The 13,663-nt window shown below is 43.1% G+C and overlaps 1 protein-coding gene across 1 annotated transcript; it reads right to left on the bottom strand.

Moving 5' to 3' along the window:
- Positions 1–4,386: 4,386 nt before the first annotated feature.
- On the bottom strand, positions 4,387–12,012 carry LOC136933067 (zinc finger protein 271-like). The gene is made up of 4 exons (XM_067228446.1): positions 11,926–12,012; positions 11,667–11,759; positions 6,259–6,606; positions 4,387–6,090 (listed from the first exon to the last, which is right to left on the bottom strand). Exons 1-4 carry the CDS (start codon positions 12,010–12,012, stop codon positions 4,804–4,806), a joined length of 1,815 nt encoding a protein of 604 aa, XP_067084547.1. The 3' UTR covers positions 4,387–4,803.
- Between the last annotated feature and the right edge of the window lie 1,651 nt (positions 12,013–13,663).

Genomic DNA, 13,663 nt, shown 5'->3' with positions numbered 1-13,663 from the left:
TATTTCCTTGGTAGGTATTTGATTATTACTAAATAAATATATCCTCATTGAGAACTACTTGTGAACTATGACCAATTAAGAAAGAATAACCAATGAATTACTAATCACCAAAGTAATGTCTAAAAAGTGAACAATTGTGTTTTTTTTACTCTTAACACGGTCATAACATTTCAGAAGCTTGTGCCTCAAATTAGTTCTTTGTGGAAACCAGTTTATTAATATTAACGTTATAACACGTCCCCCCCAATATTTGATCATACTGTATGATTATGGGACACGTCCCCCCCCAATATTTTATCATATGATTATGGGACACGTCCTCCCCAATATTTGATCATACTGTATGATTATGCGAAATTATATTATAATTTCGATGTGACTGCTATTACGTCTCTCTGCAGCTCAGAAAATATCAAATCCCGGCCGGTCCATTTTCCAAATCCAGTCGATTTAGCTTACCGAAACCTAGTTGTCCTGAAATCCATGTCATGTTTTCCCTATAACTATAATCTGGTGCAATTTCAATGAATGAGTTTGGAGCGAAATCATTTGGCACATTTTTATGGATGGTAAATATCCAGTATTTGGCTAACATAATCCCTTAGATAACGACTAGGTGAATTTCACTAGAATTTCGAATTGTAGAATTAGTGCGAATTTCGAATTGTAGAATTAGTGCGAATTTCGAATTGTAGAATTAGTGCGAATTTCGAATTGTAGAATTAGTGCGAATATCGAATTGTAGAATTAGTGCGAATTTCGACTGCAATACTATACAGTTTGTATGAATGGGACTTTTTACAAGCTAGCCGACAGCTAGCCTGGCTTTACAGCTAGCAACAACTGTACTGTACTGTAGCTAGCGTTTTGGGCTACTGTACTGCAATACAGTGCACTGCATTGTCTGCACTACAGACTTTTTACAGCTTGTAAAAAGTCCCATAAAAAGCAGACGAGATAGAGCTATCTAGTCTAACTAACATTGACATTTGCTCGTTGCTTAATCGGTGATTTAGAAGACGGTACTGTTCAAACTGTCTAAGAACAGTTAGCGAACTAACACGTTAGCATGTTCGCGCAGCTAGCCTAGAATACCGTATTTCTTCGATTAAACGTCGCCCTCAAATAAACGCCGCCCTTGAATAAACGGCGCACCAAATATTAACAGTGTGTAATAAATTGAAGTTTAATTGAAGAAATACAGTAATTAAGAAAAAATTATAACAATTGGCGACGCCGAGGGGCCCCCAAATAAATTATGCTTAAGGCCCCATAAAGGCTTGGGCCGGCCCTGAACAGACTGATGCCCCCCAAGACACTCATCTATGAACCACTGAAGTTCTGTCAGAACTCTTCAATCCTTATAGGATAACCCTTTCACTAACAAACGAATTCCTAATCAAACAGTATTATTAAATACATTATATGTGGACTGTTTTATGGGTAAATAAATACATGTAATTCCCAAGATGAATTGTCCTTGTCCTGATTCTAGAAATACGACGTTTGTATTCACATATATTTATTGTATGCACCTTCCTGCCAAAGCAAATTCCTTGTCTGTGCAAACTTTCATGGCGAATAAATCCCTTTCTGATATCCTACTGTGTTCTGACAGTGCCCAAATAATCATGGAAATATGCAGGTATGAATAAGGCCTACGATATAAATATTGACCATACCGTGAAATCCGCGGTATAGAGCCATCCAGAAATTGTATTTGTCACAGCCCCATTCCATCAGGCACGGCATATTCTACATCTAAAAAGTTGAGCAGGGCAGCTTTCAAGAGATATGGAAATTCTGCTTTTAGCCAGCTGGTCCGATTATTTTTGTGATTTGTTTAGAACTGGCAATCTGAGTGATACGGCGTCAGACTCGGGTCGCTCACTGGCAGTGTGCTGAAGGATTGAAAATCTATGTGTCTATTCCGATATGTAATGATGGTATTCAATGACACAAATCTGTGTTCTAGAAAGAGTGGTCTGGAGTCGCAGAGGTCCGATAATATCAGCTTTAATGCAGCAGTTGGAAATCAACCAGTACAGAGCTCTGGGGTTGTCTAAGTTTCCCTACCCGCAACAGAGTTTGGGCTGGTTCACGAAGTCCAACTGGCTATCTTTCCCTGCCCCAGCATATTATTTACAATGCAATTGAAAACACAAGTATCAAAAAAGGGTTGAGCTTGTTCTCTCGTGCGTCAGGGAGTTGTTCTTGCGCGTCCCACCTGCTCGGGTGCCATCTCCACCCAGTTTCAAGGTTGTTTCTGAAAATGAAGAGATAGAGACACAAAGAACAGCCTGCTTCCCACACTCAGTGTGAGACCCAATGTTTAAGCCTGAGCACACTTCTAAGTTCATAACTTTAATAAGCACAATATATTCTTTAGTGCACAATGTTGTATTTCACTCCATTCTACACCAGAAACGTCAGGGAGGACTGTCTAATGTAGATACGAGCCTGCTGAAGATCTCGGATTTCGAGCCAGAATCTCGGATTTCTTTAACCAAGCCTGTTTAATTCATCATTTGCCTGAGAAAGCGACCTCCGTTAGCCAGGCTAGTTTTGCCCGATCACTTGGTCAGGCTATTTAATGGTATCGGGGTCAAGTTACTTTTGTGCCTAGACAAGTGAAACGTAAATGTACTTGTCCAAAGGACAAGTGCCTCAAAAAGGTAATGTCAAGCCCTGCATTCCAGTGGCCAGAGATATATGATGACCTGATTGACACCAATGTATTATACCCGGGAGAAGTTCGTCTTTTGCCACCGACATGCGCAGTTGAGCCTGCTTGACAGTCGTGTGACGTAGGGTGATAATTGGTGATGGAGTAGATTAGACATGGTTTTCGGCCTTTATCGTTCGGTTTTTAAATGACACAATGACGTTTACCGAGACTTAACCCTTGTGTTATCTTCGGGTCATTCTGACCCATCAGTCATTGTGACCCACCGTCGTATTGCGACAAATTTACCTCCTACAAAAACAAAGTGAAGCATTTTCTTTTAACTGTCGGGCTGTCTCAGACCCCCCACATTGCAATGGTTAAAAGAAAATTATTTGTATTTGTTTTTGTATTGGGTAAAATTGGGTAAACACAACGGTGGTTCGTTATGAACCTTTGGGTCATGTGACCCGAAGGCAGCACAAGGGTTAAAGGTTAGTTAGAATTGTGAAATGTTTATTGTACAGATTTGTTACCCCTTGCTTACTACAAATATTGAAGAAAGTGTTCTTCTGATCCCATAAAAGTACTGTTGAAAGCTCTTCTTCTGTGGAAAAGCACTGCAGAACAATTCAAGTCATGAGACAAACCTGCTGTAGCATCCAAACCCGGCCGGATTCTATTGAAACAAATGGACTAAAATGTCAAGAAAACCTCACATTGTGATATAGCCTACCCAGTGTGCCCCCCCCCCCCCCCCTCCCTGGTCACTCGCACGCAGTGTTTCTTGAGTTTTATTGGGCACTGGTCATTCGCGCGTTGTTTATTGAGTGAATATTGACTATGGCAGTCAGTGTAATAGTGAGTGATATTCCCTGCCATAAAGTCAACATTTCTGTGTATCGCCAACCTGTTATTGAATGAATATGGTAACTATATTGTGATATTTACGATTACAGGTAAGAACAATATATAATAAATGTTTACCTCTTTTGGGGGGGTCCGAGCCTACCGTTATCATCCATGATGAAAATTTTAGGAAATATGCCTCCCGCCAGAGGCGTTAGACATAAAACTCTACTGGGGCACAGGCCCCTATTCGTATTCCTTTTTTTCTGTCAAGCTTGCTGCGCACAACGCACTATAGGCTATAGAAACTCCCCTTGCTTAACACACTATACAACAGTTCAGGGACGCAAGTTTGATATCAGCTTTGGAAGGGACATCAATAGTTAATGCAAGCACGAACATTTCTCTGCATTCGTTTGAACGCAAATACTGTTTTTTTTTATTTTACAAGCGTTGATTGGGATATTGCGTTCAATTTTTCTGAGATTATCAATCTAAATGAATGCACTGACTAATAAAGTAAATTGTTAAAACTCAAACTTTAGATTTTACTGGGGCATAGCAGATTTATACTGGGGCATGTGCCCCAGTAAAAAGGGTCTAACAACACCCCTCCCTACCGCCCAGCCCTGTTTAACACATCTCTGTTCCTCTGTGTTAAATGTAAATCTCTGTGCAGTCTTCATCCTCCAGTAAGGTAGGAGAGAAGGGTGTAAACTGCCCTGTTATCAGGCTATCATCTGGTAAATAGGACAATAAACCCTTTTGTTTCAGAACCATCCAGTCTCTTGACCCTTTACTTGCAAAAGTAAATACAGAGAAGTGCGTCCGTATTCTTCAACAATGGATGAAGATCAGTGTGCAATGGAGGACTGATGTTATTCAAATCACATTTATTTGTATAGGTCTTTTTACAAGCAATGTCACAGAGGTCTTCACATACGCCCATAGAACTGCCCCTCTAACAACCTAAACCCTCAAGGAAGACAAGGAAAATTTGAGGAAAACATAGAAGAACCCTTGGGAGGAGCAGTTCAGTGCTCTCCTCCGAAGACAGTTGGTGAAAGAGAGGTGCAAAACACAGGCTGTTACGTCCCTCGTCTTGTTTGCATGCGTGTTCTGTCTTGTGTGTTTGTCCAGTGTTACAGCCTTTCCCCCTAGACAAGGTTCGTAACACAGGCTAAATAGTCTTACATCAATAAAAGTTAGAACAAAATGGAAGAAACAGTCTTAACAGCAGAGGATTTTAGATGTTGTAGTTGTAGGCCGGTAGTTCTTCCAGCTGTGGGTCATACAGAAGTTCTCTCAGGTGGTGACTGCTGGGACAGATTGGCCCCACACATCACTGCTTTGGGTTTTTTCCTATGGTGGACACGCAGGTGACTCTTCAGATGGTCATTTGTTTTACCTGAATAGTCACAGAGGTCACAGCTGTAGGGCTTCTCTCCAGTGTGGATCCTGCTGTGAACTGTGAAATTGCTAGCATTGGTAAATGTTTTACCACAGAGGTCACAGCTGTAGGGCTTCTCTCCAGTGTGGATCCTGTGGTGAACTTTGAAATTGCTAGCATTGCTAAATGTTTTACCACAGAGGTCACAGCTGTAGGGCTTCTCTCCAGTGTGGATTCTGCTGTGAATTGTCAAACTGCTACCGCTGCTGTAGGTTTTATCACAGAGGTCACAGCTGTAGGGCTTCTCTCCAGTGTGGATTCTGCTGTGAACTGTCAAACTGCTATCACTGCTAAAGGTTTTATCACAGAGGTCACAGCTGTAGGGCTTCTTTCCAGTGTGGATTCTGCGGTGAACTGTGAAATGGTTAGCTATAATAAAGGTTTCATCACAGAGGTCACAGCTGTAGGGCTTCTCTCCAGTATGGATCCTGCTATGAGATCTGAAATGGCCAGCCTGGCTAAAGGTTTTACCACAGAGGTCACAGCTGTAGGGCTTCTCTCCAGTGTGGATCCTGCGGTGAACTGTCAAATCCCCAGTCTGTCTAAAGGTTTTACCACAGAGGTCACAGCTGTAGGGCTTCTCTCCAGTGTGGATTCTGCTGTGAACTGTCAAACTGCTATCACAGCTAAATGTTTTACCACAGAGGTCACAGCTGTAGGGCTTCACTCCAGTGTGGATTCTGCGGTGAACTGTGAAATGGTTAGCTCTGCTAAAGGTTTTATCACAGAGGTCACAGCTGTAGGGCTTCTCTCCAGTGTGGATTCTGCGGTGAATTGTCAAACTACTACCACTGCTTAAGGTTTTATCACAGAGGTCACAGCTGTAGGGCTTCTCTCCAGTGTGGATTCTGCGGTGAATTGTCAAACTGCTACCACTGCTAAAGGTTTGACCACAGAGGTCACAGCTGTAGGGCTTCTCTCCATTGTGGATCCTGCAGTGAACTGTGAAACCTTTTTTACTGCTAAAGGTTTTACCACAATGGTCACAGCTGTAGGGCTTCTCTCCAGTGTGGATTCTGCGGTGAATTGCCAAACTGCTACCACTGCTAAAGGTTTTACCACAGAGGTCACAGCTGTACGGCTTCTCTCCAGTATGGATCCTCCTGTGATGTCTAAAATGGACATCCTGGCGAAACATTTTACCACAGAGGTCACAGATGTAGGGCTTCTCTCCAGTGTGGATTCTGCGGTGAACTGTGAAACTTTTATTACTGCTAAAGGTTTTACCACAATGGTCACAGCTGTAGGGCTTCTCTCCAGTGTGGATTCTGCGGTGATCTTTGAAACTGCTAGCCCGGCTAAAGGTTTCATCACAGAGGTCACAGCTGTAGGGCTTCTCTCCAGTGTGGATCCTGCTATGATCTCTGACGTGGCCAGCCTGGCTAAATGTTTTACCACAGATGTCACAGCTGTAGGGCTTCTCTCCACTGTGGATCCTGCGGTGACCTGTGAAACTTCTATTACTGCTAAACGTTTTACCACAGAGGTCACAGCTGTAGGGCTTCTCTCCAGTGTGGATTCTGTGGTGAGCTGTTAAATCCCCAGCCTGTCTAAAGGTTTTACCACAGAGGTCACAGCTGTAGGGCTTCTCTCCAGTATGGATCCTCATGTGCATCTTGAGGGTACTGGATGAGGAAAGGCTCTTCCCACATATATCACAGGGATGTGTCTTCATAACTCAGCTCTCTCTTTGTTCTCTGTCTGTTCAATTTTAGTTTCTCTCTCTGGATCCTGATCTAGTCTCTGGAAGTTTGTTTCTCTCTGGTTGATCCTCTGTCTAGTTATTGCTGTTTCTGGTTGAGTCTCTCTCTCTGTAGTCTCTCTGGAGGCTTAAGATGTCTTCTCTGTCTAGTCTCCGCCCATGATCAAGTATGATTGGCCAGTAGGGGATCTGGATGAAACAGTTCCAAGTTAATGAGAACTCAGCTTTCACATATGAAGGAAATCTTGTGTCTGTCATAACGTTCACTCTGCATATGTAATGTTGATCATTTGGTGAGAGGTGTATGTTTCTCATGTTTATTTTTACTGGAGAAACAACACTGTGACAAAAACGTAATCTCTACTCTAGCATACAACTCCTCATAGTAATTTGGTTTTCTTCAAAATAATATCCTATATGATTAAAGGACGGGTAGGCAAATTTTGCGAAGCCAGCAATTTTAGTTTCTGTTTGACACGATTCAAACCAAAATATCCCACCTCCTCCCTTCAAAGCCACTCCCACAAAACTACAGTAAAGAGCATTGAGTGGAGGGGCAGAGTGCTGGTAGGTAGACAGACAGGTAGCCCGTCCAATCACTAGTCAGGGTACCCCTTCGTGTTTATTACAGTATTGCTCTGTCCACAGATGTCGGAATGATTTCAAATTACCATCAAACCTTTAGATATATTGGTTGCTATCAAAACATGAAGTTACTTTCGGCAAATATGGCAAAAAGTGCTTCTCAAAAACATGGCCTACCCTTTAATTACTACACAATAAGAATTGCATGTAATTGCACTTTTTTGAGGTTCATGTTGTTTAATTGTAACTTGTTTAACTACATGCTCATATGGTTCTTCCCTTTGGCACTTATTTTGGTTTTTCACAATGTATGCTTCATGTTTGGCTACCGCAATGTTTGGGGCTATCTTGGTGTTATGATCAGTGACCTATGCACTTTTGTAAAGCTCTCTCTGGAAGTCGCCTTGGATAAAAGCGTCTGCTAAATGAATAAATGTAGGCCTAAATTAACAATACAATGACTTTTGATTGGAATTGCAAAGTTTTGAATCCAATACCATTAATATACTCTATTGCATGTGTCTCATTTTCTATTTAAAAACGGATAGTCACAACATAGAAAATAAATCACGGAATGTTTATGAGCACTCAACTTATATTGGCTCCACTGCAGCAATACAGAACACAGCACACTATCTTCATGCTGCCCACGAGGGCGGTCAAATTAAAGTTCACAAAACTGGAGTACGTACCTTGAGACCCACAACACTGTCTGCATCTAAATAACATACAACAAATATTACAAACACTTTTCACAACGTACAAACATATCCCCATTAATAAAGACACATGAATCTAGCTAACAACACAATCGAGGTAAAGCTAGCTAGTTAGCTAGCACCGAAATGAGTTTAAAACCAAGCACAAAGTCGCAAATCCTGGATACAACGTCAAAGGCAACGCATATTATGCTAGCACTTACCTTCATAGTTGTTAGAACTGCAACATAGCTTTGATCTTTAAATACATTGTCTCAAAATATATGTTAAAACGTAACCATGGATACAAAAAAGTCAAGGATACAAACACTCGAGATGCAGTTGCACATTTGAAACACCAGATGGCACCAGCACGGTAAAAAGGCTACAATGATAGGCATGCATGCATCGTCATTATGTTCATTAATTTTCGTATTGAATCGTGCACTTGAATTGTTTAGACCATAGGCCTACTTAAGTTTCACATAAATCTGCAAAATAAGAGGCTATATAACACTACTAGGCGCAGTAGCTCACTGATCGTATAAGTTTGTCTGAAACTCGATTTACTCCTACAAACAAATGCTTAGTAACTAAAAGTTTATACTTTTAATATAGGAATTGACAACACATAAAAAAAACGCAACTCTTGCGACAAACCTGCCAGCCTACTCCGTCCAAACGCGGCCAATTGACTTTATTTTTAACTCGTATATCGTGATATAGGCCTAGCCTACCGTTACCGTCCGTGCCACAAAATTAAACAGTGATGATGACGTACGTTTTAGGATATCATTAAATGCCTGAGGTCAGAAGAATATGCCTTTATCTGTTTATTCTTGCAGCAAGGAGTAGTTCTAAAACAGTACCAAAGTGGTGTCTGTGATGGTCTCTCTGAAAATGACATGATCTGAGCATTCTTCTAAACAGTAGTTCCAGACAGTTACATAATCAATTCAATAGTTCATGTCTATCAAAAGAGGAATTCAACAATATGCAAGAAAGCAAAAAGGAAATAGGTTGCAGAACTTAATACAGATGTTCAACACTAGAGACAGAGCTTAAGACAAGAAAAAGGAACTTTTTCTTGTCTTGACCCTGGTTGTTTTGCCCTGCTGTGTGGGCAAAACAACCAGGGTCAAACAGTCAAATTTGTTAGACGTTTCAAGTTCAAGTCTTTTATTGTCAGATGCACAGAACAACACAGGGCCAGACTGGGCAGTGAAATTCTTAGGACAAGACAACGCAAAACCCAGAACATAGATTACATCTATAATAAGCTACAAATAAAATACAATATTCAATACAGTATACTAAACCTCTAAATACACATAATACACATGATAACCTATACTAATCTTATAAACCTATACTAACCTAAGACAAGTGAAGTACAATAGTGCAATATTGTTGATAGTGCAACCAGTAGCTGAAAGTGTGTAAAGTGACTAGTGAGAAGTGTATCAGTGTCCATATCAATGTCCATTCAGAAGCCTGATGGCCCTTGGAAAGAAACTGTTGTCCAGTCTGCGTGTGCGAGACCGAATGCTTTGGTATCACCTGCCAGAAGGTAACGGGGTAAAAAGACTGAAGGATGGGTGGTAACAGTCTCTTAGAATCCTGCCAGCTTTCTTGAGGCATTGTGTGTGGTAGGTGTCCTGTAGGGCTGGGAGCTTCCTACCGATGATGAACTCAGCAGACCGGACCACACTACGTAGGGCCTTGCGGTCCCTGTCTCTGCAGCTTCCATGCAACCAGTCAGTAGGCTCTCTATAGTGCATCTGTACAAGTTAGTGAGGATGACCGAGTCCATGCCAAGCTTCTTCTCCTCAAGAAGAAGAGGCGTTTCCGGGCCGCTTTGACCACCTTGTCCGTGTGAGCAGACCAGGTGAGGTCATTGCTGATGTTCACCCCGAGGAACCTGAAGCAGCTGACCTTCTCCATTTCTGATCCGTTGATGTGTAGGGGTGCATGCTCCTCCTCCTCCTGCTGCCTCTTAGTCCACAATCATCTCCTTAGTCTTGCTGACGTTGAGAGAGGTTATTGTCCTGACACCATGATGTCAGGGTATCAACCTCCTCTCTGTAGACTGAGTCATCACTGTCAGAGATGAGGCCCACAATGGTTGTGTTGTCAGCCAACTTAACAAGGAGGTTGGAGCTGTGCGTTGCCGCACAGTCGTGAGTGAACAAGGAGAACAGGAGAGGGCTGAGCACACAGCCCTGGGGGGGGCCTGTGTTGGTGATCAGTGTGAATGAGGTGCGGTCACCGATTCTCACCACCTGTGGCCTCCCCGTCAGGAAGTGTAAGATCCACTTGCAGAGGGAGGTGCTTAGTCCCAGGTCCACAAGCTTGGAGACGAGTCTGGAGGGGATGATGGTGTTGAATGCTGAGCTGTACTCAATGAACAGCATCCTCACATACGTATTCCCTTTGTCCAGATGGGAGAGAGCGGTCGCCTATGCCTAGGACCGGCCCTGCAGATAGGATTGGAGATGAAAAGTTGAACTGACACGTAACCGCGATCAGCTTCTAGCCTACTGGCAGTCTGGCACACGAGGGTGCTCAGTATTTTCCGTGGGCGCTTCGGAAAATACCGAATACTGAATGTATCGGCGCCGTTGCCTTCGCCCTCACACTCACCCCTCTGTCCACCAACCACCACAACATCACAGCCCAGCCCTGATCCATAGCTTGTCGACCGGTCCCCTCAGGTAACAGGTGATCCTACATGTACTGTTAGTCACAGTATGAAGGTGTTGGAGTCGGGTCTGTTGTATCTCTGTTGTATCTCTGTCATCTGTTTCCTTTATGAGAAGTTAGGATGGGGGGGTGGTGGTGATGTAGTACCTACAACATGTAGATATACTGTATGTGTGTGTTTTGCAGAGAGGCTAATCATGTAATGTTTACGCCTCATCATTTCTGAAGTGAATGCATCATTATATGCAAATTTGAATGAAAATGGAAAACTTGAATTTTCGTTGATCATTGAATGATTTTGTGATTTACCCTTTAATTCGTTGATCATGATTATGATCATAATAAAACACAGGACAAATAGTTTTGTCAAAAATACTGTTAGTATAGTGTGCTGCTGAGTCGTGTTACTGCACGTGCACGCCGGCAACAACTCCCAGCATAGCAGGGGAGGTGGGGGAGGTGGGGGAGGGGCAAAGTGAGCTTGAGCGAAGTTCGAGGAGCGGTGTTTGCACAACCGCTATGATGTAAAGGGAGTTGTGTACTGAATGTAGAGAAGAGAAATTGAAACTTAAGTATCAATCTCATCACGCGAGTATCAATCAATACTGATGCCAACGTTGGTATCGATACTATCGATACTTTAGATGGATCCGACCACCCCTAATGGGAGGTGGACTGGAGGGGTGTGGCTTAATGGGAAAATGTGTCCAATCTTTTGACTGGTACTGTATTAAGATTGAGTTGCTTTGTGTTGTTTTTGTGTTTGATTGATATAGTAAAATGAATGGTAATTTGAATGTAAAAAATGTATATAATATTCTGTACTGCATTGTTACAAATCATTCTACCACCAGTACATTTAAACAGATTTTATTTTGATAATTAGAAAGCTTTTTTGTCACCTTTTTTCTTTTATCACAATTTAAAAAGTTTGTTAATTCACTGTAATCAGAATAAATTATAGTTCTAAACAATAATTGGGAAGTTATTTCTGACCACCAGGTGGTGCTGTACCTGCTCCAGTAGCTCAACCACCAGGTCGTTCTGGAAGGAGTAAAGGCCTGCTGGAAAGCTGAAGATCTCTTCCAGGAAGTCCAAGATCATGTCCTGAGAGGAGAGCACAAATGCTGAGGCGCCAACATACACTGAAAATCTTGAATGAGAAAGAGAGTAAGAGAGGGAAAGAAAGAGGGGAGGGAGAGCAGAAGAGAGAGAGAGAGGGGGGGGGGAGTTAGGGTGCGAGATGGGAGCAAGGGAGAGATAGAGAGCACACCTTCAGTTTCTCCAGGTATATCTTCCCCTGGGCTTCCTCTGTGTCCTGGGGGAGGAAGGTTTCTATCAGGTCATATAGCTGGACCATGAGGCCCCCTGGAACCTGGGGTGGGGGTGGAGGAGAGCAGGAGCAGGAGGGAGGCTGGGTCAAACACCAAAACAGTTACTGACAGATTTGTCAATCATTTGTACACTTCAGTGCACACCATGGAGTAATGGTAATGACTTCCATGTCCCTATCTAGACATGATGATGTCACTGCACCCCTGTGATGCAAGACCGGTGAGGCGGGGCTCTTACGGTGACGGACAGGCGACGATCAAACTCAGGTGACGGATCTGAAGGAGTTAGGGTTAGAGTTAGCTCTCATTCCCTCACATTTCTGATTCTGATGAAGTCAGGTGAGATGAGATCAGAGGAGTCAGGAGGTGTCCAGGTCATTAGACTGTGCATATTGCCTGGGCTTCAAGGCCAATTTGTCCTTGAATAACAATGTCAGTCAGACAGGTTGGTTTCCACAGAGACAGTGGACTATACAATGGACACAGTGGACACCTTTAGAATGTGTAAGGTCACAGCCCCCATGCTAAAGTTGCACAGTGGGATTGACTTGCAAGGTAAAAGCTTTGTGAGCATTTTAAAGAGCATAAAGTGACCTTTAGGGGGCAGAGGGGGGGACTCAATCCAGAAACTCCTTCTCCTTCTCCAGCCTCTCCTGCTGGGGGACCAGCAGGCTGCAGAAGGCCTCCTGCTGTGCCACCAGCCCCTCCTCCAGAGACTCCCATATCCAGCCTGGGGGAAGGGAGGTGAGGAGGAAGAAGGTGTGTGGGAGGGGGAGTAGAGTGGGAGGATGGAGGGAGATGGGGAGAAGAGAGGAAGGAGAAGAGAGGGTGGGAGGACAAACAGAAGAGAGTCAGAAGAAGAGGGGAAAAGGGAGTCAAACCTTAAAATATAGTATCATTCAAATCACTGCTATCTGTTATCTATGTGACATGTCTAGGAAGTGTGGGAGTCATAACCTTAGTCAGCAAACCAGAGTATGAACAGAAGTGACATCATACCAACAAGGTGTGATGTAGTCTGGCCCAGCCTGGCTCTGAGCTACTGCCAGTGGCGGCTGGGAAGCCCCCGCAGCCCCCGCAAGGCGGGGGGCCCCAACTTCCTAAGGGCCCCGCCCTGCATATCAAAAAACAGACTAGGCCTATATAAAAAAATATATATAAAAAAAAACAAGGAAAACACTTTGAGGGCGCTCATTTAGAGCCCCAAGTTTCAACTGCCAGGTAAAGGAATTCCGTAATGTAGGCAACGTAACAGATCTAAATAGGCTAAATAGTCTCAAAATCCCTGAATCTGGCAACAATGGCTTTTGCGTATCTTACGTGCCTTTTGGGCCATTACGCCTATTGAGCGCGCACATTTAAAAAATGCTAATCATTAGGCTACGTTCTGCTAGATGACGGTAGAGACATGAGTAAAAGAAAATATACACGCGGTGCTCAAAAGCGCAGCAATAAACTGTTGTCTGAATAAGCTCGAGCAAAACACCCGAAGATTACACACTTATTTAGACCAGCCAGAGAGTAATATTATCAACATCTCCAGACGAAACACTACCGCAGCCGCAGGTAGCTAGCAGCAGCACGTCTTCACCAGCAACCAACAATAAATATACTTGCTTAGCCTACTTATTGGCAAGAATAAATGTTTTCCTTTCCTCCATTGATTGTGTGTTATTT

This window comes from Osmerus mordax, chromosome 24, assembly GCF_038355195.1.
Source record: "Osmerus mordax isolate fOsmMor3 chromosome 24, fOsmMor3.pri, whole genome shotgun sequence".
NCBI classification, from domain to species: domain Eukaryota; kingdom Metazoa; phylum Chordata; class Actinopteri; order Osmeriformes; family Osmeridae; genus Osmerus; species Osmerus mordax.
The sequence above is the reverse complement of the archived record's forward strand: the minus strand, read 5'-3'. Positions and strand labels throughout refer to the sequence as shown.

Bases quoted from the DNA above. Each gene is read 5' to 3' on its own strand.
- LOC136933067 (XM_067228446.1), bottom strand. From the start codon at position 12,012: ATGGTCCAGCTATATGACCTGATAGAAACCTTCCTCCCCCAGGACACA. The intron at 11,760-11,925 runs GTGTGCTCTCTA...CTCTCCTCTCAG, and splicing joins TATACCTGGAGAAACTGAAG to GACATGATCTTGGACTTCCT. The intron at 6,091-6,258 runs GCTAGCAGTTTC...ATGTTTCGCCAG, and splicing joins GTGATGAAACCTTTAGCCGG to GATGTCCATTTTAGACATCA.